Source organism: Durio zibethinus, chromosome 2 (assembly GCF_047325235.1).
Source record: "Durio zibethinus cultivar Kanyao isolate XHJ-2024 chromosome 2, ASM4732523v1, whole genome shotgun sequence".
Classification (NCBI taxonomy): domain Eukaryota; kingdom Viridiplantae; phylum Streptophyta; class Magnoliopsida; order Malvales; family Malvaceae; genus Durio; species Durio zibethinus.
Genome location: NC_143163.1, coordinates 32093292 through 32120437, shown reverse-complemented (window position 1 = coordinate 32120437; position 27146 = coordinate 32093292). Strand labels below are relative to the sequence as shown.

At 30.9% G+C, this 27146-nt stretch overlaps 1 protein-coding gene and 1 pseudogene across 1 annotated transcript; one reads left to right on the top strand and one right to left on the bottom strand.

The window, feature by feature from the left end:
• Window positions 1–398: 398 nt before the first annotated feature.
• On the top strand, window positions 399–2287 carry LOC149520132 (transcription factor ABORTED MICROSPORES-like; annotated as a pseudogene).
• Window positions 2288–2788: 501 nt separating this feature from the next.
• LOC111317870 (proline-rich receptor-like protein kinase PERK12) lies at window positions 2789–7152 on the bottom strand. Its single transcript, XM_022920369.2, has 8 exons — window positions 5566–7152; window positions 5021–5479; window positions 4841–4927; window positions 4375–4445; window positions 4179–4255; window positions 3902–4049; window positions 3489–3650; window positions 2789–3292 (listed from the first exon to the last, which is right to left on the bottom strand). The coding sequence occupies exons 1-8, from the start codon at window positions 6602–6604 to the stop codon at window positions 2963–2965; spliced, it is 2373 nt and encodes a 790-aa protein (XP_022776104.2). The 5' UTR covers window positions 6605–7152; the 3' UTR covers window positions 2789–2962.
• Window positions 7153–27146: the final 19994 nt, after the last annotated feature.

Below are 27146 nucleotides of genomic sequence, written 5' to 3'. Positions count from 1 at the left end.
CTCTTTCTCATTATATAACGGGAAGGATTGGTACGTTCCTAAGGGATTTTTTTCATGTATTATATATATATATATATAATATTTTGTATATGGGGTTGAGAAATGCATTTTATGAAGTTTTTAGCTTGCTAAAAATGCAAAGGTGGCTAAGTTGTCAAGCCTCGGTTAAGACTGTTAGATCTACCTCAAGCTCTTAGTAAAATGCTATGATTCTGTCTGTTTAAAAAGCCCTTTGATGCTTTAGTTTAATCAACTAATTTGCTGGAATGTACGCACACAAATGTATGGATTGGCTTCTCGAATTGTGGTTTTTACCTTATACAAGACAATCATGATCCAGGCATCATGGATTGTCTTATCATCTAAAAATGTAACTTCACCTGTTTCTATATTTTGATATGATCAATCTGATTTTGACAGGAACAATAGGAACCCCAGTTCTGATCCCGGTTTTTGGTTGTCTTGTCGAGCTCTATGCTTCAAAGCATGTAAGATTCTTTGGCTTTTTTAGTGACCAATATTTTGCAATGTAATCGAGATATTCAAATTCTCATCTGATTCATTTCCTTCCGATCCATTAGTCTCTTCCAACTGATAAACATGTGTTTTATCCTTTTCATTAGATACCAAAAGATCAAAACATCATAGAGTTTGTTACAACTGAATGCAATGCACTTTTAAAACTAGAAGTCACGACTGCAGAAAGCTACACAAAACCAAGTCTTGACAAATGGTATCTCAACACATTGCTCGAAAAAGACTTGCATAACTTACCATTTTGCTTTGGCTCGTCAACCTTCATCCCCAGAATACAATCCATTCCCCTTGTATCGGAATCAAACTCCCAGCCTAGCCTGGATGGATCGTACAGCGGTTCCAGTCCCTCAATTGAACCTCCCCCATTTGCTTCAGGTTCTGCCTATATTTCTCAAGATGAGCAATTGAAACAGCTAATTGGTACATATCATGGAACAAAAAGACTAATATGCAGCAAAAATGTGTCAGAGTAACAAGGAGGGCTTGTTCTGGATCGTAAAATAAAGTCTGTAAATGATAAAATGAGAAGTGCCAAGCAGCCAGAAAAAGTGAATTATCATTCTAAGAATCTTGTCACAGAGAGGAACAGAAAGAAGAAGATAAAAGATGGGCTCTTCAAGTTACGAGCTGTTGTCCCTAAGATATCAAAGGTTAGTCACAACTACCAAAATCTGCAATAGCCAAGTTTACTGTTCTGCCCTCTTGTTTCGTATCTCTAATGTTTTTGTTGTTCAATATTGTAGATGGATAGAACTGCTATTCTTACAGATGCCATCGAATATATAAGGGATTACAGGAGGAGGAGAAGAAACTCCAAAATTAGCTCAGGAAAATCGAGGAAGGGGACTGTGAAAAGAGCAACGCAGAACTGAAGTCTACAATGTTAGACAGGCTACATAAGGACATCATGTCTGCCGTTGAGCAGAACCAAGTTTCCTCTGGCCTCGCTGAAATGGCAAAAATGGAGGTAAATGGATTGAAATTGAACACTGATTGTGTTGTTACTTTTGCCGCAGTTTCTTTCTTCTTTTTTTTCTTTTGGCATACTTTTGTCGCACTTTCTGTGTACTTTTCAATTGGAGCAAACATCATCAATTATAGTCTCAACTAACTTATGTCTTGAATCTTTTCTTAGGTACATGTAGAAGTGAACCAGATAAACAAAAGAGAGTTTTTGATTAAGATCGACTATGAGTACAAGCGAGGTGGCTTCGCAAAGTTGATGGAAGGTATAAATTCTTTGGGACTTCGGGTGTTTGATGCTAATGTCACAACATTTAATAGAAAAGTGCTCAACATTTTCAAAGTTGAGGTAAGACTCACTGGATGGATGATGTCAATGGAAAAATAGTGCTAACATCTTTTGGAGGTTTCTTAGGGACAATATGGATTCAATAAGTCCATTTAGCTTTGCAAAGTACCAAAAACATAGTCTAATAGTGTTATAATAGCACCATAACTGCAAAGATTGCAAAGCGGAAATGACTTATAATTTTGTTTATCTATTGAAGTTCTGTGTGAAACATGTCATTTTCTTCTCCGGCTTATATTATCTACTAACACTATCTCTGTTAAACTTATGCAAGGCAAACAGGGATTTTCAATCCAAGAAATTGAGAGATTTGTTGGGAGACCTAACAAACTAGACAAATCAGATTCTTGCTTCTATATACAGTATAGAAAATGTACAATAAAATGGACAGCTCAGCTAAGAGATTCGAAACCGCTCCATTCATGCCACTTTACTTGAAGCTGCTGCAACAATCAAGTCTCAGAACTTTTGGCTGTAAAATTTTTGTGGGTTCTCCTCCCTTTGGTGCTGGTTCTTACGCATGTAGTTTTACCAAATTCTACATAAAATTGCTCACTCTATGATTACAATCCAGTTTCTGTTTCATGTTGGCTTCCTTTTCTTCACATATGACTTCATTTTTTTTTTTTCTAAATTTGTGCCTGATAATTGTGCTCCATATGCACAAGCCTAATTAGCCTAGTCAAACGGAAGCATATCAAAATCATTCAACAATATGATATTATTAATTCTTGTTAAACCTCAATGATGACAAATTCTTGTAACATTATCTAACGAGTAAAGGTTTTTTTTTTTTTTTTCTATTTTTTTCCCAACTTTTTTAACGAGGAAAGAAGGAAAGAAATACTATATAAGCATTTGCTATATCCTCTCTTTTGTTTATTAGAATCTAGATTTTGCATTGGAGTCAGAAGCCTCTTGAGATTATTCACTCAAAACTGAAACCATATCGAGTTAGTTACCTATATTAAGAATTACTCTTTACAAGCTTTCCCCATACTCAAAATTGATGATTCAAGGGAACTAAAGAAATTATCAATACATTTACATAAGAATGCTATGGACAATAATTCATTTGAATCCAAATGTGCCAATAGCCCAGGTAATTGACATTTATCTGAAGCGACCACCACCATAGTTCCCTGAGGCGCCACTATACTCGCTACCATTTGATTTAAAGGGTTTAGTTTCTGACTCGCCACTCGTGAAGTCACCCGAACTATACCGGGAATTACAAGAATTTCGCTGTCCACGTGATACTTCCCTGGAATTGTGTTCTCCGCTATACATGTCAAATTCCGAGCTGATGTCACTGCCAAGTGCCATCCTCCTGAACTTTATAATTTCTTCATTGTACTGGCCAGAATCATAAGCAGTGCTCTGACCGAATTTCACCCCATTAGAAAGATCAGACTCTCCCTCGAAGTCCAATGCTCTTACCACCTGTAAGATGTTGAAGAACTATAATTCAATGTTCGACTCTTCATAAAACTCCATAGCATGATACCAGAAAGATAAAAGGAGAAAATGGATTGAATGCTATATCTTTAGTCCCACTAAGCATGAAACTGTGCAAAACCAGAAACAAATACTGGCAGGAAACATAGACAAATGAAAAGATGCAGTTTGCTAATACTACCAGCGCCATGCGAGGCCGCTTTGCAGCAGAATGCCGAACGCATGCAGCAGCTGCCTCAATCATCCTTAACACCTCCCTCTCTACATAACGCTTTTCGACCCGTGGATCAATTAATTCACCAAAATCACCAGTTTCAAGGGCTTGAATGAGGAGTGGTCGTGCCTGCCAAAATTATGATAACATTTCTCAATTGGAAACCAAGAAAACAAATCATAGGGACACTAAAAAATACATCATTTTAGCAGTCTAATTCATTATAGTATTCTCTTTCTGTTTTTTTGGTATTTCAGTTTGAAATTTGATAAAAATATATACCAGAGACCAGAGTATAGAGCTTTAAGGAGAAAGTAGAAACTTTTTCAAGATTTAATCTAAAGGAGGACTTTATAAATGGTTAATTGTCTTATCCATACCCATTCGACCAAACTCTCGTCTCCCAAAGGCTGAGTTGGATCAACTGGTTTTCTCCCTGTTATAAGTTCTAAAAGCACAACTCCGAATGAGTAAACGTCTGATCTATCCGTCAGCTTTCCACTTGATGCATACTCTGGTGCCAGGTACCTGAAAAACAAATGAAACACCTATAAAAGCTTAATCATTCATGCATAGTCTTAACTCCATTATTAGAGAGAGATAAAAAGAGAGTTGGAGAAAAACAGAAGAATTCCAACCCTGTAAATCATGACCTACCCGAATGTCCCCATTACTCGAGTTGAAACATGGGTCTGAGTAGTGTCGTTAAGTCTGGCAAGTCCAAAGTCTGCAACCTGCTTTGAAGAAACTAATATTTACATTGTAATGCTAACCTTAACAAATAGAGAGAATTTTTTTTTTCTCTAGGTACATAAGGGAAAGGAAGTTGACAAAAGAAATAAGATTCACTTGCCTGCGCTTCAAAATCATCGTCCAACAGAATGTTTGCTGACTTAATGTCTCTGTGAATAATTTTTGGATGACCTAAAAACATATCACTTAATAAGGACTGTAAGAAACACTAATCATAAGCACAGAACTATGACAGGACCAAAAGGATTCAGAATGGCAAACTAGGTGTGATTTGTGGTTCACTTTTAAATTATATGAATCCAGCCATTTAGTTTTAGAATATTGTGGAACTTGATAGTGGCCTAAGGTTGACGGAATATATGTATGAGCCTTTCTTGTCTTAGCTATATGCACCACGCAAGATACTAGGAAACCCAAACCAAAATTGGAAAACTAATTATATTCATGATCACGTAATATACAGTTTAAGAATCGAAAAGGGAATCAAAGGGTAGTGATTCTGACATGTAAATCCGTATGTTTCTTTGAAATAGAAATGTTATCAGAATGCATGAAGAGATACATACAATCTTCATGTAAATATGCCAAACCCTTGGCAGCTCCTACAGCGATCTTGACTCTTTTGGCCCATTCTAGCACTGGCAGGTCTTTAGCTGATGCACAATAAATTCCCAATATTAGAACCAAATTAATATCTGTTTTATTTGGGGGGCGGGGAGTGTGCGTGTAAGGAAGAACCATCTTACCGTGTAAATGATGTTCAAGAGTGCTATTTGGAACAAATTCATAGATTAGCAATCTCTGATTTTCAGCAATACAATATCCAACCAAAGAGACCAAATGTCTATGATGAACACGGCTAATAATCTCAACTTCGGCCCGGAATTCTCGATCCCCTTGTCCACTACCTGCCTTTAACTGCTTAACAGCCACAAGTCTCCCATTCGGCAGCCACCCCTTATAAACACATCCAAACCCACCCTCACCAATAACGTTCTGACGAGAAAATCCGTTGGTCATTTCCATCAACTCTTCATAGGTGAAAAATGCCTTAGAACCAACTATAATATTAATATCCGAGTCGGGACCACGGTAATTCTGTCCTCCTTGACTGCCAAAAACGTTTACCAAATCAGATTGCTGGCCATGAATTTGAGAATTATAATGGGCGGCATCATTTTGGGCCGAATGTCCCGTGTATGCATCTGCATAATTAAGATAAATGTTAAATGTTTAAACAGAAAGAATTAAACTAAAAACACAAAAAAGGATATATAGTCAACTTTTTTACCTGATGTCCCTGAAAAGTTAGCAGGTGGCGGCATGTAATTGGAATAGGTACTTGGTCGTCTCTTCTTTCTTCTTCTTAGAAAGAAAAACACGGCAATGAATGCAATCAGAAAAACACCCGCCACTGCCACACCGATCACAACTTCATAGCTAGGGTTTTTCGTATCATTGGTATTGTTTTGTCTGTTACTATTAGAGCCTCCCGAATGTGAAGATCCACCAGTGCTTGATGAGTTAAAGGGACTATTGGGTGGGCTTGCGGCATGAGGAACTAGTGTTGGAGGAGAAAAACCAGATGATGATGAAGTAGATCCATTTACTGGTGGTGGAGGTGAAAACACAGGTGAAGTTGTTGACGTGGAGTTTGCTGAAGGTGGTAATTGTGACGTTCCAGAAGAAGGTGGGGGTGGTGAAGGACTACTTTCTGAGGAATTGTCAGGAGGATCAGAAGGAGTAGGAGGAGGAGGAGGAGGAGAAGGAGGAGGAGGAGAAGGAGAGGGAGGAGGAGGAGACTTCTCTGGCGAAGATTGTGATGATTCCTGAGAAGGGCTGCTGGGAGGTGGCTGTGATTGCTGCATAGGAGGGCCAGGAGGTGGTGGTGATTGCTGCTTAAGAGGGCTAGGAGGTGGTGGTGATTGCTGCTTAGGAGGAGGGCTAGGAGTTGACTTGGATGATGATGGTGATGATTGTGGTGAACTTTCCGCTAATGGTGGCGACGGCGTCGTTGGAGGTGGTGGGTGTTTATCTGGCGACGGTGGGGGTGGTGAGGTTATAGGTGATTCAGCGTCTGAAGGTGGTGAAGGTGGTGAAGGTGGTTGCTCATTTGAAGAATCATCCGGAGGAGGTGCAGAGTTTGATGAATTAGAACTTGGTGGGGGTGCTGGTGGTGAATCATCTCCGGACTCCTCTAAATTCGCTAAAAAAGAACTGCTTTTATTATCGTCAGAGCTTGAGTCATTTGGCGGAGGAGCAGAGGCTGATGAATTCTTTTCACTATTTGAAGAAGTATCAAACGTCTGTGTCTCCTCCGAGTCCGACATTCTCCTTCCCTAGGAACCCTCCTTTCTTTATACTCAAAACATTTTTTTTTTTTTAAATGTTGAATCCTGCTTTGTTTCTTTTCCTATTTGAATCTCAATTAGAATCCTACAATGTTCCTACAGCAACTGAAAAACTATCTTTCTTTCTATGTTCAAATGATTAAAAGTAGTAACAAAATATTTCACCAGACAGAAAGCTATTAAAAAACACTAAAATCCTGTCTAAATATGATGTCCTAATGTCGAAAACTATGTTTGTTTTCAATATCTTCCAAATCCCTCTTAGTTACTTTATATTTCATCAAACGACTAGGCATTGCCTGATAACATGGATACAGAGCAATACACGATCTGCAAGTATAATCAATAAGAGCCAGAAACCAAGAGAAATCCCCTTTCTCAGCACCCGAAAGAAAATCCAATATAAAGGGAGAAAAAAACTCCTGAAAACAAAGGTTTTCAAAAGTTCAAAAGAAAGCGTAGAGGGAGAAGAGAAAATGAAAGAGAGAATCCATGGAACATACACCATGAGAAACTCTCTGCTTTACATTTTTTAAGGAAAATTTTTTAAATCTGTAGTTAATAGTTGAGGCACGATGGTTTCCGTTAGTCCTAACAGCCGCTCTTCTTTTTTTACGAGATCAATCCTCCTGGACTTATGGGTTACCGCGCAACTTAAACGGGCTGCTTGTATTCTAAAGTGACTCAAAATTTTGTCTTTGTTTTGTTTTTAAGATTGAAACTATATATATAAATATATATGCATATATATATAATTTATACTTGATATATTATTAGTGTATAAATTTTATATTTTGTCAATAAATAAGATAATGCTAACTCATTAATAAATAAATATTAGCATTTAAAATAAATGTATAAAAATTAATATTTTTTAAAAATTTTTTTTATTAATAAGATGACATTATTTAATTTATTTCATTAATGAGATGATATTATCTAATTTACTGATAGTGTATAAAATTTATATATTGATAGTGCATCAAATATAAATCCATATATATATATATATATAATTAACTTTTTAGTAAAAAAGTGTATCGCATGAGCTTAAATATATAAAAGTCAAAACCTTTGACAAAAAATTATTTAATTTGAATAATTTATAATATTGATATGTGAATAATCTTAAAAATTTTCATGTGATATCTAATAAGTGCATTTTATTTTATTTAATACATTTTTAATTTAAAAATAATTCAAAAAACTAAATTATCTATATTTATATGTTTATTATTTACTTTAAATTACTCTTAATTAAATTTATATTGAAAGTATTAAAATTTTGATTGCTATTATTAAAAATTTCAAAATCTTTTTTTTTTTTTTTATTTCTCTTGAATACATTAAATACATTTTATGTTTGACCATTTTAATTATCAATTATAAATTACTCTCAATTTAAAATATTATTACACTTAATTTAGTTTTTTTTTTTTAATCAAGTAATCATTCCAAAGTATAAAATATTCCATAATTATTTTAAATATCCATTCTTTAAAGTAAGAGTTTTTTTAGATGCTTAGGAAATCAATCCCATTATTACATTTTTTTTTTCTTATACTCCTTTTGCCATGGAGTTCCTTTTGTCATGGAGTAAACATAGCCTAGGTTTTTTTTTTTATTTATTTATTTTTTATGATGTTATATATTGATGGATTAGATGCACTAAAGCTAAAGTCAATTACAGTATACTAAAATTTTTTATTACTTTATGTTTGTTTTGAATTGTTTTGATTATTTTTTTATATGTTATTGTCTTTCATATGCACTTTTTATCATAGTTGTATAATAATTTTTTTAAAATCATTTTGGAAAGAGATTCTTTAATTTTAGAATATATGTTTTGTATTTGAATTTATATATATTATGTTTTATCATATTATATTTTATAAATATGATATTTGGACTATTTGTTTTTGTGCTTTTGAAGTTGATTGTTGAATTGAGTATTGTAGACACTAAATTTGTTCGGATTTCGATTTAAATCTTTTGATTTTAACTAGTTCATGGGCCAAAACTTGATTTCTTCTTTTGGGCCTAGGCCCATTGTTTAATTTTTAATTTTAATGTTATTACTTATCAAAATACAATAATATACTAAATAATAATTAATTAACAAAATATACAAAAAAGGCAAAAAATAAGGGGGTTGGTGCCTAGGTGCTGTGCACAACACCACTAGCACCACCCACCCCTGCGAGCCCCTGTGCACCCATTGCAAGCCCTGTAACACCCATTTCCCAGGCCAAGCACTTGCTTCACCCACTTTCCTTGAACAGTTGGCCTTATAAAGCACCCAACACCCCAACCCAGCAAGGTCCATAGTCTCCGGGCACACTTTACTAGACCCATTCTAGCCATCTTTTGTTTTCAACCAAAACCCACGCTAGCACACACCCTCCACACATGCACAATCCCTGGCCAACACTTGCACCAGGCCAACCTTCTAACCCAACATTTCACCCAAGCACCTCCCAACCTTGCACCTAGAACCCAAACAAACTATTATCTTGCCCATATCCTATTCGACCACCCACCAAGAATAACTAACCCCAACCAACCCTTGTCCAAGCCCTTTTTGGTTTCCACATCGGCACCTTTAGACCCAATCTTTCATTAGCCCCCACAACATCCGACCACCTATCGAAAAGCTAAAAAAAAAGAAAAAGACCAAGGAAAACCCAAACCCAAAAAAGCCTAAAAAAATGAAAAAATAACACAGTCCCTACCGATCCGACGAGGAACCTAGCACCATTGCGAAGTCCCAGCAATAAAAAGAAACAACTTAGCTTTTGTATAAAAAATAATAATAATAAAAAATTTTTCTAGTTTGTCCAAACCTTAAAGGTTTGATCTAGGTCGTTTCGGTGAGATTTAGGTGAAACTGAGCCCAGAACATTAATAGGGACGTCGGGGAGAGTTAATGGCTGAATTTTTTAGGCCAAATAGAGTTGGTTGATAGTGGCCGATGACAAAGCATAGCGACGGCAGCAATTGGTCTCATCGAAAATTGGGTTTTTCTTTAAAGAGGGAGAGAAAGTCTAAGAAAGAGAGAGGGTAAGGAGAGAAAGAAACGGAAGAAATGAAATAAAAAAATTTTGGCCTCTTATAGAGCTACCAAAAGAAAAGAAATGATGTTGTTTTAAGCAGAAGAATCCATGCGTGGACCTAGATCTGACTCGAGATCCGCTTGACTTGATCTGGCTTCTCACTTTAGCCAACCTTAGCTTATCTAGTTAGAGTGGTGTTAATATGACTGTTGACTGATTTGGTTTAGATAAGATTTTATTTATTTATTTATTATATATTATTTTTAATTTTTATTATTAGTTAAGCATGTTTAAGTTTTTGTTAGAATACATGTCTATTTTTTTAATATTAATAATAATAGTAAATAATAATAAATAAAATCTAAATTTTGATAATTTTAAATTTCATTAAAGAAAAACTTAAAATAAACCTTATAAAATTATAAAATAATAATAACATTTAATAATGAAAAATGATTTCAAATTTTTTTCTTTTTAAATAATAATAAAATAAATTAAAAAATAAATAAAAGAGAATAATAACAAAAAAAAGCTAAAAAAACTTAAAAAAATGATAATAAAAATAAAGTGAAAAAAATTTTTCCCTGTTTAGACGATGAAGGGAATAAAAATTACCTTTTAAAAATAATTTTGCTTAAATTTTGAAAAATTATTAAATAATAATAATAAAATTAAAAGTTAATCAATGAATGATTAATAAATATAATGAATTCTTATAAAAAAAAATATAACTTTAGTTAATTTTTAAAAATCATAAAAATTGAACTTACTTCGAAAGTTTGCTTAGATGTTGGAGATTTTTAGAGATGTTTGAGTTTTTTTTTTTTAAAAGAAAAACCTTCAAAACCCTCGAAATTCTAAAAGTTCAAAACCCCAAAACCCAAAATCCTAAATTCAAAACCTTAAACCCCTAAACCCTCAAAGTCCAAAAATTTTAAAACCCTAAAATCCAAAACCTTGAAATCCAAAATGCAAAAATTTCAAAATCCTCAAACGAGGCCCTAAATTCCAAAAATCCCTCAAGACCCTATATTTAACTTAAACCCTAAAATTAAGACGTAACCTTAAATCATCACCAAAACTTAAAGCCCCATACCTAAACCCATACTTAAAATCATTTCAAAACTCTAAGGATATATATGAAAATCTCAAGTGAAGTAAATTGTTCTCGAATGCTGCCTAGAAGATAGAGTATTTGGGAAATTTTATTTCATTAAGTTTTTTACATGAGTCTTTAACCTGCGATAATAATGATATTAAAATAAAAAAAATATAATGGGATCTTAAATGTAAATAGTCGCACCTACACTTTGCTTAGATGTTGATAAGTTAGGGTGGTCTCATTATATTTAAGCATGCCATTTCAAAATTACATTTCATCATCATGCACAACATATAGTAATACATCTATTTATTATTGATTACACTTAATTCGCATGTTTACACATTTAGTTATCATTCATTGTCTGATAATACTATTGTTAGCATTTTCGTATAAAAATGTGTTTAATTTAAAAATGTGGAATAAAGCAAAAATAACATCTTGAGGGAAATAATTATTGGTACTTTACCTAGATGTTCGAGAGTTATCACCAATTATCTTTCCCAGAGAATGTTATTTTTATTTTCAAGGAATGTCGTAGTAAATATCAGTTAAAAGAGATTGGTGGCAACTCACCATATTTTTCTTGAAAGTAAAATCTTAAACATCTTACGGTTCTAAAACTGTTACAACAGCTTGGTGACTCCACTGGGAAAGCTTTTGAGAGTCAAGCCAAAAAATTTATCATTATCCCATATTTTGAATTTAATGGTTTAATTGATATTTAATTTTAATTTCCTTAATTTTTTTCTTTTAAAAAGTAGTGCATGTTAGCTACATTCATACTTTTATTTTGTCATTTATTTATTTATTTTACAATATTGTTTTATTTGTTATATTCTCACATGCTTTGTATCGGCACTGGCATGCATAAGCTCTAGACTCGAGCTTTATTCTTATTAGGAGGAAGTTAAGTAGCTACACTTTTGTGAGGTGATAACTTTTGCATTTGCTAGCGAAACACTTTCACTCAGATTGAACCATTTTTGTTAATAGCCTATAATTGGTGAGGATTGAGTGCCTCACTAGTCTAGTATGGATGTTAATAAGGAACAATTTGAGAACTTTTAGACTCGACATATAGTGAACACAATAAAGCATTACCTTTTTGTAAAAGTAACCCAAATACATAATAAAATTTTGAAAAAGAAAAAATAGATAATAAAAGAAAAATATTTTCTTAAATTTTTTTTTTGGACATGTAGTTCATTCATCTAGTGGTTATCTTAGCATTATCCAACAAGCATAAAAAAAAAATTTGCAAAAAAATTAAAGGTTTTTCTTAAATTCTTTGATTATTGGCCAAATAAAAATTAAATTTTCTCTATGATAAAAAAAATGTGTTTTTGAAGTTTTTTTCTCAAACATAAATTATATTAAATTTGAATTTTTTATATATATTTTGTATACATTTTTTATCTTTTAAAAATATATATAATAATAAAATAATACGTGCATTCCATTTTATCTATATCAATAGATAGTATATGCATTTTATTTCATATGCATACATCCCATGCACATCTTAATAAGCTGTGCATGCACTCTATCTTATTACATATTATAAACAGTGTCAACCTCATTAAGCTAACACAACACATGCATTATATTCCATATTGACATATCTCATGCACATGGTAGGTCCATGCATTTCATACAAATATGTTGCATTAGTTATAGATATACATCTCATTACTCATGTAAGTATGTCATTGCATTTCATGCATATGGATCCATGAATAGTAAAGTTTGATACAACATGCATTGCATTTCACATGAACATACCCTACCATCCCTATAACATAACATTACATACATATTTATGGGTGATGAAAATCTTATCATTTGGAGTCTTGTACATATAAAAATTCATTATCTTAGGCATATATGCATTTCATGACATTCTTTAGTCATCATTGTCATAGTCATAAGCATGCTTTGTGTACCATATGTGTTAGAAATTATTTTGTGACATTTATTTAGTAAGGGTCATAATATAAAATTTTTTGTCTATATCTTAGAATAAAATGTCTATCTTGGTGGGAATTAGAATAGCGAAAATGAAAGATCAATTGAAAGTAAGAATTAATGCGTTGGAATTGAATTGATAGGAAATTTGGCTCGAACATCGAGAGAGGAAACAATAGATTGCTCAATTGATATAAATGGTTAAAGCTAGTGGTGGGGTTAAGTTTGTTGCTCCTCAAGAATCATTGTCAATTTTGATTCCATTAAATTAAGATCAATTAGCTTCTATTAGTTCTAGCACTTTTCCTGAGCATACTAAGGCATGGGGTGATTCGAATAATAACCAAAGTTTGGGTAAACTCAAAAGAAGAATGGGTGAACTAGCTACACAAATGACTGAGGTTAAAAGTCTAATTTTCAAGTTGAAGTCACCTGGCTTCAAACAACCATTACCAACTATCTTGAGTCCAAACTCATGCTTAAGTCTTTCTTATGACTACTTTCAACCTCCTTTCTAAGCACCTAGGATTTGTTCTCCAAACTTCATGCCATCTTTAAGAATTTCACACTTGAATTCATGTTCACCACATCACATTTTATAACCACTTGTTTAGCATGCTATCCCATCACCACCTTTTTAACCCAATTTTAAACCCAAAATTTTCTAGTTCACTTTAAGACCAACTAGACCACCATTTTTTTTTTCATCAAAGTAGACCAATCATAGAAAAAAAAAGCTCTCACAATACTAAAAGAAAAATCCCTATTAACCCAATGCCCTTGTCCTATACAAATTTATACTTACTATTCTGGGAAAACTACTTTATTACTCTTATCCCCATTGAACCCCTCAAACCACCTTATCCCAAATGGTACGACTTCAATGCTCAATGTGAATATCATTTTGGTATGTAAGCCATTCTTTAAAAGACTGTACGTCCTTGAAATACAAGGTATAGTAATTGATGAAAATTAAATATTTGAGTTTTGACACTGAATAAAGCCAGTTGTATACAAAAAACCTTTATTGATCCATGCCAAGATAGCAAATAATGCTATAAACAATAGTAAGGTTGGCTAGGATGATGAATAAAAAGTAAAAAACTTTAAAGTAAAATGTTGTCTTCTCTAACAATCATAGTTAACTGCTTTTGGATTTCTTAAGCGAGGCAAATGGGTAGTAATAGTAGGTCTAATATTTTTTGGCCTTAGCCTTAGAATAGTTCATGATGTGTAAACTTGAAACTTTTAAGAATGAATAAAACCTTTTTATGACCTAAATTTTCTATGAATTGATGCCTCTATTTACTTTTAATAATTATATGCCTAAAAGAGCTCGTGAAAAAGAGCAATGATTGTAAATATGCTTTCACCAAACTTTTGAAGTGAAAAGAATATCTTTAGATAACCCAGCCTGAATATAAGATGAAGCTCAAGTTTTTCTTCAACAATAATAATAAAATTTGACTAGCATATCATGCATCATCTGTTTGAATTCATTATTTTTCATGTTAACTGAAGACAAGGAATGGTGATTGTGAATATACTTTTATCAAACCTTCGAAGCAAAAAGATATTTTTGAAAGTTTTAATAATAGAATTCATGTCATAGATTTTTGACTTCTAGTAATTAATAAAAGTTTTAAGGATAATGCATCATAAAAAATAAGATCAGTTAAGTCTACACACTTATAACACTCGAGCCAGTACTAGAATCATGAAAAATAAAAATACAAGTTGGATGGATAGAGTGAAAAAGGCCCAAGGAGAGATTAGGGAAACAATTACAGAAATACAACAAAATATGAACAGATAGTTGACAGAATTAAAATAGATGTTAGTAGGGTTGACAAAAAAAAAGGAATTATTGAAACACTTAGGCCAAAGGAAAAAATAGCTGTTGAAGCATCTTCGTATCCATCTGGGTTTACATATGTTCAAGACTCACACATGTTGTAAGTGCTTCCAGCAACTCATCAACCTTATACTGGCACTTCTACCAAGTTACCCATAGTTCAAACAAATGTCAATTTTGGGTCTACTCCTCATAACTCTACTGCTATGCCTAATATGGATGATCCTAAAGAATTGAAAAAATTAAAAAAAGTGCTAGATCCATTAGGAGATATAGTGATGAAAGATAAGTATGACCTATTGGAAGAGAGATTGAAAGTAATTGAAGGCCATGATGTATATGAAAATGTTGATGCCAATAAACTTAGTCTAGTGCTTGATCTTGTCATTCCGTTAAAATTTAAAGCCTCGAATTTCAAAAAGTACGATAAAATGAAATGCCCCTCAACATATATCATCATGTACTACTGAAAGATAATGGTCTATACCCATAATAATAAGTTATTGATCCATTGCTTTTAAGATATTCTTACTGGATCTACAATAAGATGATATGCCAAGCTGGACTGAAATAAGATTTTCTCTTGGAATGATTTGGCTAGGGCCTTCTTAGCACAGCACAAGTATATTGAAAATATGGTGCTAGATAAGTTGTCCTTACAAAATATGAAGAAAAAGTTAATCAAAACTTTCAAGGAATATACACATAGATAGAGAGATGTGGCATCCTAATTACAACCACCTTTGTAAAAAAAAAAAACTTACAATTCTATTTATTATTTCTCTGAATGCTCTCTATTATGAAATAACGATTAGGAATATCTCCAAAGACTTTATTGACATGGTAATTGCTGAGAAAATGATATAAAATACAATAAAAATGGTAGGATTAAGTTGAATAATGCAATTGATGTTAAAAAGGGAAATACAACGAAAAAGAATGAAGAGGATAAGCAAGTAGTCACACCTGAGAGGCATTTACTTAAGAACTTTGTCCCATGTAGTTCTTACCCTTTTCATCAACCTCACTTCTTAGTCATATGTAGTATCTCTCAAAGCTTATATCTTTGCCAACCAAGCTAGTATGTAAGTTTTTCAGCAAGTCCTTATCCCAAAATGACCATTCATAATCTTATCTCTACATTTAAGCCTACCACATGTAGATGCCCATCTGTGTCTAAGGTCAATTGAAGTCTGTTTTACTATTATTATTTTGTTATTATCATATTGTTATCATACTATATTATATTATATTGTATCATATTATTATCATACTATATTATATTATATTGTATCATATTATTATATTATATTATATTATTATTACTATTGTATTATTATATTATAGTATATTATAATAGTATATTACATTACTATTATTATTATATCATATTATATTATATTATATTGTACTATATTATTTTATTATTATATATTTTTGTTTTTTTTTCTTTTCTTTCTTCCAATCTGCAATCCTCAAATTTGGGAAATGAAAATCTGAATTTAATCCCATAGTCAAATGTTTTTAATGCTGAATCATGTCCGAATAACTGACAAATTTAACCAAATCAAAATCTTAAGATTATGCTTAGGCGGAACCCAATCCCAAGATTCAAGCTTGGATTGGTTCTGTCCATTTCCTAAAATCTGTCCTACGAATGCTTATAAATCAAACCAAGAATCACAAGAAATAGACACAATTGATTTTTTTTTTTTAAAAAGTGAACTGGGTGGCCTAAAAAGTTTTTGGGCAGTAGAGAAATTCTGGAATTTTGATTTTAGAATTCTGGTTTTGATTTGAAGTTTCTATGTTAGATTTAGGTCTCTGGGGTTTGGATTAGGATTCTGGAAGGTTTTTGAGGAAATCTAGGCAAATATGGAAAAATCTAGAAATTTTAAGTTTTTTCTGAAAAAATCTAGGTTTAGGATGAATTTTTCAATTGAATTTTCTGGCGAGGTTTCAATTTTTCGGTTCTAGCAACTTTTTTAGAAATCGATGGTTTTCCAATTTGCGATTGAATATTCCGGTGACATGTTCAAAAACTGGTGGGTTTTCCTAGTCTTCAATTGAATCTCCAACGACGTTCTTGGTGAGGTTTTAGAGCGAAAGAAGAGAGAATTAGTTTTAGAAAGAGAGGGACTAAGGGAATTCTGAGGCTAAAATGCTGAACTTGGCCTTTATAAGGACCCAATACGACGTCATTTTTGTATACCCAAATTCGTGTTCTGACCCATTGACCCACGCGTCAACTCGTGTGCTAACCCGACTCGAATTATAGGCTTTCCTTTTCTTTTCTTTTTTTTCTTTTATGATTTTATTTAGTTTATATTTTTAATTTAATTTAGTTTTAATTTTCAATTTTTATTATTTGTTTATTTTTATTGAATATTTTCCAAAATTCTATTTTTATTCAAAAAAGAAAAAAATCTTTTCAAATAAGTTAAAAAATAAAATAAAAAATAAAAATAATTTTTTTCAAGTAAATTTATGGAATCTAGCAAACTATTGGGAAATTTCATAATTTAATTTTAAAAATAAAATAAAATAAAAGAAAAGAAAAAATATGAAAAAAATGTTTTATTTTCCAAACGGTTAGAGGATTACTTTCTAAATTAAATCTTACCAAACTATTAGAAAACTTAATGAACTTTCAAAAAAAATAAATAAAATTTTCGTAAATTTTTTTACAATAAAATCTTACCAAACTATTGGGAGATCTGCTTTAAATAAGTCATACTAAACTATTGGGAGACTTTATTGATTTTTTCTAAATGAAAAAATAAATCTTAATAAATTCGATGACGGAGCCTCTTTAGGGTGGGATACTAGTCTCCATGAATATTCTTGAGGTAAGAAAATTAACTTAAATTGCTACCAAACTATTGGGATAATTTTAAGATTAATTTTCAATACTAAAGATTATGGTAAAACATAAACATTTTTAAGACTTGAATAATTTGGAATCAAACTGGTACCATCCTTCAGATTAGTGTTGTGAGGGCATTATAACCTTCCTCTCACATAACTGTACTCTCGAACCTAAATTTTGGTCTCGTAGATCAAAATATACTATTTAAAGATACCTAAGTTAATCTTATGACTCTTTTTTAAATAAGACAGATTTTATCAGTTGGCCAATCACACCTAAAGAAAAAAAATTAGTGGCTACTCCTCTATTCCATATCTAGCAGTAGGTCCATAGATCTATATGTTATGACAGTTTGATGGCTCCACTAGAAAAAATTGAGAGTCAAGCCAATAAATGATTCCATATTATCCAAGCCTTACTTAATAAATTTGGGATTATTTTTTTATTTTCCTATCTATTTTTTTTATACTTGCTTATTTATTTATTGTATATATTTGTCATTCATTTGCATGTAAATAACATAAAGCTTTCCACTCGAGTTTTACCCTTAATAGGGAGTGAAGTACCTATGCCCTCATCAAATTTCATGTCTCTACATAGGCCTGTAAAACACTTTCACTCAAATTAAACCTTTTTCACTTGAAGCCTCTAATGGTTGAGGATTGGGGCATTTTACTAGTCTGTAATGGATGATGATATGAGAAACAATTTAGGAACCTTTTAGAATTTATCTACTCCACATTTAGTTAACTTTAAGAGCCTAACCATAGGTAGAATCATGCCTCTTCTTTGTGTTAGAAAATCCTAAATAGGACCCATGATTGGATGTTCATTTGTAAACTTATGTATTATTTTTTTTGTATATTTTTTACTAGCCTTGTATGTGGATCTCTGTATTTATGTTTTTTGCTAACCTTTTTCTTTTATCATGCATCCATATTATTAAATTCATCATAAGGAATATTTGCTACGAAATAATTTTTAACAAGGAAAATCTTAATTATATCCATGGAAAGCCTAGCAAAATCTTCTACTGGCTTAAAAAGGGAGTTTGAGGAGTTGAAGCTTACAAACAAAAAGCTAAAAAAGGAAGTCTGAACACTAGAACAAGAAAAGGCTAGATAGAGGAGTTTTTGCATTGACCTTAATGCAATATGGTCATCTATATTAATCAAGAATTGGCTTAACTTTTGCAAAAAAAAGAAAACTATAAACAAAACTACAAGAAAGGGATGTAATGCTCTTTGAAGCATAAAAGCATGTCTAGATGATGAATGGAGTAGTGGTGGGAATTAGAGCACAAATAAAAGCCATGATTGAAGAATGTGAACAAATGAAAAAAGCGTACGTGCGAAAACATAACCAGTTGAAGTCCTTAATTGACAGAATCATTGTGGCCATTTACAAAGCCAAAGACATGATGAAAGAGATTGAAAAATGGAAAGTAAGAGTGCCACTAGTGGAGTATATGGTCAAAAATTGATAGATTCCTTAATGAAGTGCAAAGTCAATATCGACGAGCTATGGATTTCTTTTCCCAGTAATTCTAAACTTTTCGTGGATGTAATTGAAAGTGACTTTTAATTCAATAAAGATTTTATTTGATAACAATTGTTTTATGGTAAATTCATCTTATTGCATTCTTACATTTTATTTTTGCATACCTAATTTGAAGGTTCCATAAGCATCATTTTAAATTTGCATATTGGAAATCAAGGTTCAAGGATAGCTTAACACCAGTATTACACTCGAACTAGGGCCAAAAAAATGGAACAAGATAATGCAAATCATCTTGAAATGATAGAAAAGGCCTAGGAGATATTTGAGGGAAAATTAAGCAAGATTCTAGATGTTCTGAAAAAGATAATTAAAGGAAAAGAGATGGAAGAAGATAGTTCGTATGAAGTTATTAAATCACCATATCCACCAGGTTTTGGTCTACATTAAACCCAAATCATTCTAAGTTTTCAGCTATAGCAAACCACATTTCTGAATTACAAAATGCCTTATGCACCTGGTCAAGAGAATGTTTAGAGTTGTACCAATCTTTTCATTGAAAAGGTAGAGAAGCCCATTCAACTCCTAAACTGGATGAGACAAAAAAAGTGAAGTTGCATATGGTTATACCCTTAAAAGATTCAAAGATTGATCAAGCCATGATGATGATTGAGGAAAGGCTACGAGCTGTGGAAGGCATTGATTTCTATGGCTCCATGGATGCTGTTAATCTTTATTTGGTGCCAGATGTGACTATTTTTCCAAAATTTAAAGTATTAAAATTTAAAAAGTACGATGATACTAAATACCCTATTACACATATCATAATGTACTATCGTAAGATTATAGTACATGCTAGCAATGAAAAGCTGCTTATACATGTGTTCCAGGATAGTTTAACAGGGTTTGCTATAAGATGGTATGTTCAGTTGGATAGAACTCGCATTAAATTATGGAAGGATTTAACACGATCTTTTATTAATCAATACCATCAAATTATAGATATGGCTCATGATCATTTTTTGTTAGAATGTATGGAAAAGAAAAAATCTAAATCTTTCAAAGAGTATGCCCAAAGTTGAGGGGATGTCACTGTTCAGGTACAACCTCTCCTAATAAAAAAAATGATAGTGCTATTTATAAATACTCTAAAATTGTCATACTATGAAAAGGTGATAGGGAATGTGACTAAGAATTTTGCCAACATGCTGATTTCAGGGAAGATCATTGAAAATGCAATCAAGAGTGATAAATTTGAAGAAAAATAGTCCTCTGTTGCTAAAAAGATGCAAAAAAAAAAAAAGAGAAAGTGAAACTTAAGCTATGAGTTTTGACAAACAGTAATTCAAGAACTACACTCGACCGATCTATCTTACATATCATCCCACCCTAAGTCATGTTTTTGCTACACGACTTTCTCATTCATCTACAACTTGACCCTCTGTTCATCTAACTACCCCAACAAGTGATTCTCATTGTGACTATTATTATGGGGCAACTGGTTATTCTACCAAAAATTGTATCCCTTTGAAACATATGGTACAAGGGTTAATTAAAAAGGGCTGATAAACTTTGACATAGATAGAAACAAGGCATCTAATGTCAGTAGTAGTTTATTGCCCAATCATCTAAAGGCATGATTTTGAGGAGGCTAATTAGGACTACTTATCCTCTTAAGATTTCTTGAGAATAGAGATTTCTTTTATGTACTTAGAGTTTATCTTATTTTTCACCATTTTAATAAAGTGACATGTTTGATGCAATTCTTTTTTGTGTGAATCCTCATTATTTATTTTTACTTTCTTATACCTTTTTTCCTTGTCCATTCTTTGATTCCAAATAATAAATATTCAGACAATCATGCTGATAATTCAAGATTCGATTTTGAAAACATCATTCGATGATATGATAGATGAAAATTCATTTGGATTGTTGAATAAAAGGAAAACAAATCTGGTAAAGAATTCTAAAAGTGATGCAACACATGATCTTTGTTCATAAGTTTACTTTAGGTTAGTAAATGTTCTCCATTGAAAGTATTCATGTTCGAAATGAGAAATAGTCAATTTTTTTCTATCTTTAAAAAAAAAGTAAAATTATTCTTTGCTACCCCATTTGAGCCTATTAAAAATTGTTTTGAAGAAACCTAACTACGGATCACCTGTACATTGGGGGGCAAAGTTGAAAATTTTGTTTACCCTTAGTAATTGCAAGGGTAAATCTTTTTTGTGCTCTTTTTTTTTTGAAAAATGATGAAAAATATGAAAAAAATGGAAAAAAAAAAAGAAAAAAAAGAAAACAATGAAGGAAAAATTGATGGGGCAAAACGTCAATGTGCTCTACATAAAAAAAAATAATCCTTGGTTTGATCACCCTTCAAATATAATTTGGGCCTGTTTTATCCATTTCTTTGGTAACCTTTACCCTAACCTACGTTAAGTCTTTAAAAAGTCTATTTTGAGCAAATATGAATACTCAATTTAGAGAATCATAAATTAAGTTAAGGCAGATTTGTTATTGGATCGTTTGAAGCTTTATGTCATTGATGAACCACAAGAAAAGGAATAATAAAAAGAAAAGACGAGTAAGAGGTGTTAAAAAAAATAAGAAAGCCCAAAAAAAAAAGAAAACAAAAGCAAAAACAAAAAGTAAAAAAGGGGAAATGAAGGAAAAAAAAGAATAGAAAAAAAAGAAAAAAAAAAGGAAAAAGAAAACTTAAACTGAAAACCCGAAAGGGTAGTTTAAATAAAGATGAAAACTCGAAAAAATAATTTCATATGAGGGTCCCAAGAAAGCAGGATGATGATTGGCTCAAAAATTGAAGATATTAATAAAATATATATTTTAAATAGAATTATGAGTTCGAGTTCAAAAATTATCTGAACAATCATTATTTTAGACATTGATATCTCATTTGAACAGTCAAGATATTCTACCTTAGTTCACTCTTGACCAAATTTCTTTTTATAAAGACTCTTTTTTTTTTATCCTTTACCAAATATCCCCCGAATGAATCAAAGGAATACATCATATTTGTCCCTAATTTGAATGATGGTAATATATATATATATATATGTCACACACACAAAGTAATTTTGATTTGATTAATTTGAGAATTAAATATGAATTCAAAAGAATTTGATTCATCTAACTAATCCTACTTCAATTAAGATTACAAATTCATATTTATTACCAACATATTAAGAACATAATATATCTATGTCACACACACAAAGTAATTTTGATGGAAAATTAAAATGAAAAATTAAATTGGACTTAATTGCATAGAAGTTTTGAACTTTGTGGACCTAGTTGAATAAGTTCAATAGCCTAACTAAGAGATAACTTAAAATATTATAAATCCTAGTTGGACTAAGATTGGCCTTATCCCTCTATAAATATACATCTCTTATTATGCTTTACACATGTAAGACACAATAAGCATTCAATTATCTTGCTAATAATATGTTTGACCATAACTTATTTTACTTTTGAGATTTTCTAATTATTCATTTATGTGGATTACTATTAGAAACTAGACAATTGGATAATTTGATTTGCTACAATTTAGCTAGAGGGTTTTTTTTTTTGCAAGAATTATTTTGGTGACTATTAAGGTGGCAAAGGTATAATGTTAGGTTATTTATAATAATATCATTGTGTGATTATGTATTTTAGAATTAAAATTTTAAATTTTGTAATACATTTACATATCTATTATATGGTTAAGTTTCAACAATAAAGCCTTATCACACTAAGAATTCTTATTCCTAAAGAATTCTTACCCATCAATGATGTCAATAAGAGGGGTCTAATATTCTAAAGGTTGTTTGAAATAGAAATCAACAAGAAAACACTCTCAAATTAACATATCAAAATTATAAATAATGGATTGATATTATAATGTATAAGAAATGGATAAAAATTTACCATAAAGAATAGGTACTAAAGGATATAGAAATACCATCGAAATAACCCTAATCATGGACACAGAACTAAATTCATCACTTTATGGAAATCCTCCAAAGAAATACAGAGTTAAAAAATAAAAGTTACAATATTAAAATATTGTAAAATTGAAATAATACTTTACTAATAACTAAAACCCAAAATAAATGGAAAAGACTTGGAATAACCCTATAAGCATAGGAAACATAGAGAAAATGCATATTATTGAGAATTCCTAAAATTGAAGAACTTGATTTCACATTCTTTCCCTGCCAAAATAGTGCATGAATTTAAAGAGTTATCATCAAGCTATTTACTAACCGAAATCAATATCTTAGAATTTAGGAAATAAATTTAATTACTTTAAATATAGAGATTGCATGTGATTTTAAGGGATCACAGCCAATCCTGCCAATCTTCTAATCATTTTTAACTTAACCAATGCAAAATATATGAAGAAATTGTTACTCATCAAACTAAAGTCATAAATTGACTTTCTTTTTCTTCATAACACGAAGTTGTTGATTGTGACATTTCAATGTTAATCTCCCTTAGTTGAAAAAGACTTGACCTTAAGTTTGAATTAGTTTTTTCACCATTAGGTAATAAGTCAACAACATTGACGGTGGTAAACACTCCATAAGTTACAAAAAGTTCTATCTTGTAGGCATTCTCTCCAATGTATTGTAGAATTTTGAATAGACCATTTGCCTTATGTTTTAACTTGCCAAACTTTTCATGTGAAAATTTTTCTTTATGTAAATAAATCCACATTAAATCCCTTTCTCTGAACTCAATATGCTTTTGATGTTTGTTTGCTACCCTTATATACTTTTTATTTTGTTGTAAGATCTTGTTTCGAACATGTTCATACAACTTTTTTAATACTCTTAAATCTATGTTCTGCATCTTCACTGAATTGGTGATTAGTTGAAAATGGAATTAAATCTAAAGAATTGATTGAATGCTTGCCATAAACAACTTCAAAGGTACTACAACTAATGGTTTGACAAAGAGAACAATTGTAAATAAATTCAATTCATGGCAAGATAAAACCAAATTGCCTAATCTTCTTTCCTATATAACTTTCCAAAAGATTTCTCAAGCTTCATTTGATAACTTCAGTTTGCCCATTTGTTTGTGGGTAATGAGAAAAACTATAATTAAAGTTAGTACCAAGCTTTTTCTAAAAAGTGCATAAAAAATCACTTAAAATTTTGGAGTATTGATCAAACACCATAGTCTTTGGAATGCCTTGCAATTTTACAATCTTCTTGAAATACAAATCAAACATATGAAAGGCATCTATAATTTTATTGCAAGCAACATTTTGGAAAATCTTTCAACTACCACCATAATGTAATCCTTGGTTCACTAAGTTCTTGGTAAACCCATCACAAAATCAAAGTTGACATCTTTTCATAGAGCACAAGATATGAGAAATGTACAACCCTAAATTCCAGTTGTGACTCCGGTTGTGACTCTTGGCAAGGTGACATACCCTACAATGCTCAATATATCTTAGTCAATAAAATCTATCTTGCAAAATAACAAGGGTTTTATCCTTTCCAAAATGTCCTCCTAATGCAGCCTTAAAGAATTTCGAGTCATACACAAGCAATTGCCTTGAAAAGATAACCATTATGTAACAAAAACCAATTATATGGCCCATGCTCACATTTTATTCAAATTTTGTCAAAATAAAAATCACCTTCATATAGCTTTTTTAGCACCTTAAAGCCTACAACTTCTACTTGCATTATGCCCAGCAAAAAGTGCTTATGATTTAAAGCATTAGCCACCACATTCTAAACTCTAGATTTGTGCTTGATGGTGAAGCTATAAGCTTAAAAAACTCCACCCAAGTTGCATGTCTTCGATTGAGCTTATGTTGGCTATTAATGAACTTCAATGTCTCATGATCAGAATAGAGGACAAATGATTTCACAAAGAGATACTAACTTTGATGGAATAAGGCTCTATAATTAGCATAGAACTCTTTATCATTTGTTAAGTATTTCAATCTATCATCATTCAATTTCACATTAAAGAAGGCATACCTTCTTGACTTAAAATAGTACCAATACTAGAATTAAAGGCATCACACTCTACCTTAAACACTTTGTCAAAATTTGAAAGTGAAATAATAGAAGCTATGGTTATTTTTCCCTAGTTGAGTTAGAAGCTTGACCTTCATTGATCTATTTGAACACATTACCCTTCAAGCATTCAATGATATAGGCAATAATGGAATTGAATCCTCTAATGAAGTGTATATAAAATGAAGCAAAACTAGGAAAGTTTTAAACTTCTTGGAGTGAAGTCAATGTTGGCTAGTTTAAAATTGCTTCCACTGTATTAGGATCCATCTTGATTCCATCTAGGGAAAAAACATAGCCTAAGAATAAAAGGCTGGAGTAAAGAAATTGCATTTTTTTAAAATTAGCATAGACTTTTTGTTCTTCAATATGTTAAAAAGTTGTTGGAAATTATTCAAATGCTACCTTTCATTTTTGCTATTGTAGATACATATTTTATCCACAAAAAAATATAATAATAAATTAAATAAAATAAAAAATGAAGAAAAAAAAAGTCAAAATTTGGTTTCAACTCTAGTAGTTGAAATCAAATTGCTAGAGTGTTATTTTTTTCTCCCTTGACATTGCCTAATTTAATAGCATGAAATCCAGTAACCAAAAGTCACTGGACAAATTTTTTCACAAAAAATCCCAGGAAATCTGGGATTTGAATCTCATAAGCTCTATAAATAGAGCTAATTCCTGTTAAAAAAAACCATAGAGAAAAAACCTAAGAAGATGACCTAAGAAAAAGAAACAGAAAACACTACTAAAAAAAAAAAAACAAACGAAGGGCTTTTTTTTTGGTAATATCTAAGTTAAAAAAAACACACAAGCACAAAAAAAAAAAAAAAACTTAGTTCTCTCAGACAAAGAACCAGTAGCAAAGTAAAAAAAAAATTTTTTTTTTCAGAAACAAAAAATTTCCAGAACAAAAATTTTCAATCTAGGCTTTTTTAAAAGTTTTTGGTAAAAGCTATTTTAGAAAAGATGTTTAAAAGATAAAAAAAATGTTTTAGGAATTTAAAAAAAAAATTTTGTCACTAAAAACTAGAAAAGTTTAAATTTTTCAGTGACCATTGAATTTTGTAGTGACCGAAATTTAGAAAATCCATTGAAAATTGGGATTCGTTGAATTTTTCGACACCATTGAAGATTCTGACCATCAGTGCATGACAATAATCGGTTGAAATCTAGGTTGTAACGGTGGCCAGTAAGGGGGATAAATTTTTAGAGAGAGAGGATATAAAGGGTAGAGAGAAGAAAAAATAATAATAAAAAAATTTTAGCCTTTTATAGGTGAACCAAAATGACATCGTTTTGGTGTCCTGTCCCATGCATCATGCCTTGCGCCAACCTTACCCGTTTAGTAGATTTTTTATTTTTTATTTTGATTTTATTTATTTTGTACTGATTTTTATTTATTTTGTTTCTTTTTATTATTATTATTATTATTATTATTATTATTATTATTGTTATTGCTATTTTATGTTATTACTAGTAATAATTCTTTTATAAATAAATAAATAAAATAAAATATGGATCTAGAAAAATATAATATGCATAAATCTTTAAAAAACTAATATTAATAATAGCTATTTAAGGAAAATAATTTTTTTTTGCAAACAAAATGTTATATAAATTTCACCAAAGTTTGGGAATAATTTTAAAAATAATTTTTGTAAAAAAAAACTGAAAATTTTTTTTAAAAAATAATAACAAGGTAAATAAAATAAAAATAAAATGATAAATTATTTAAGTGAATCCTTTAAATATTATTTTTAAATAAAACTGACAGAGTTTGGTTTTATTTAATTATTGTAAATAAATATAATTTTTTGGATTTCACCATAGAGTTGGAATAATTCAAAATTATTGTTTGCTAAAATAAAGGTTTATTTAAACAATATAAAAAATAAAAAATATATAAAAATAATAATAATGATAATGGATTGTTTGAATAAATATTCTAAAAATTGTAATTTTTAAAGAAAATTGAAAGAGTTCAATTTTCTTTAATACAAGTAAAAGATTAATATTTTTTTATTTCACCGATGAGTCAGGATAATTTAAAATTTTTTTATATAATAAAAAAGATAAAAATAATAATTAGTAAATAATAAAAAAAATTAAAATAATCACAATAAGAAT

Coding starts and splice junctions, on each gene's coding strand:
- LOC111317870 (XM_022920369.2), bottom strand. CDS start 6,604: ATGTCGGACTCGGAGGAGACACAGACGTTTGATACTTCTTCAAATAGT. Junction 4,256..4,374: donor ACGATGATTTTGAAGCGCAG/GCAAGTGAATCT, acceptor TCTTCAAAGCAG/GTTGCAGACTTTGGACTTGC. Junction 3,293..3,488: donor AGCGGCCTCGCATGGCGCTG/GTAGTATTAGCA, acceptor AACATCTTACAG/GTGGTAAGAGCATTGGACTT.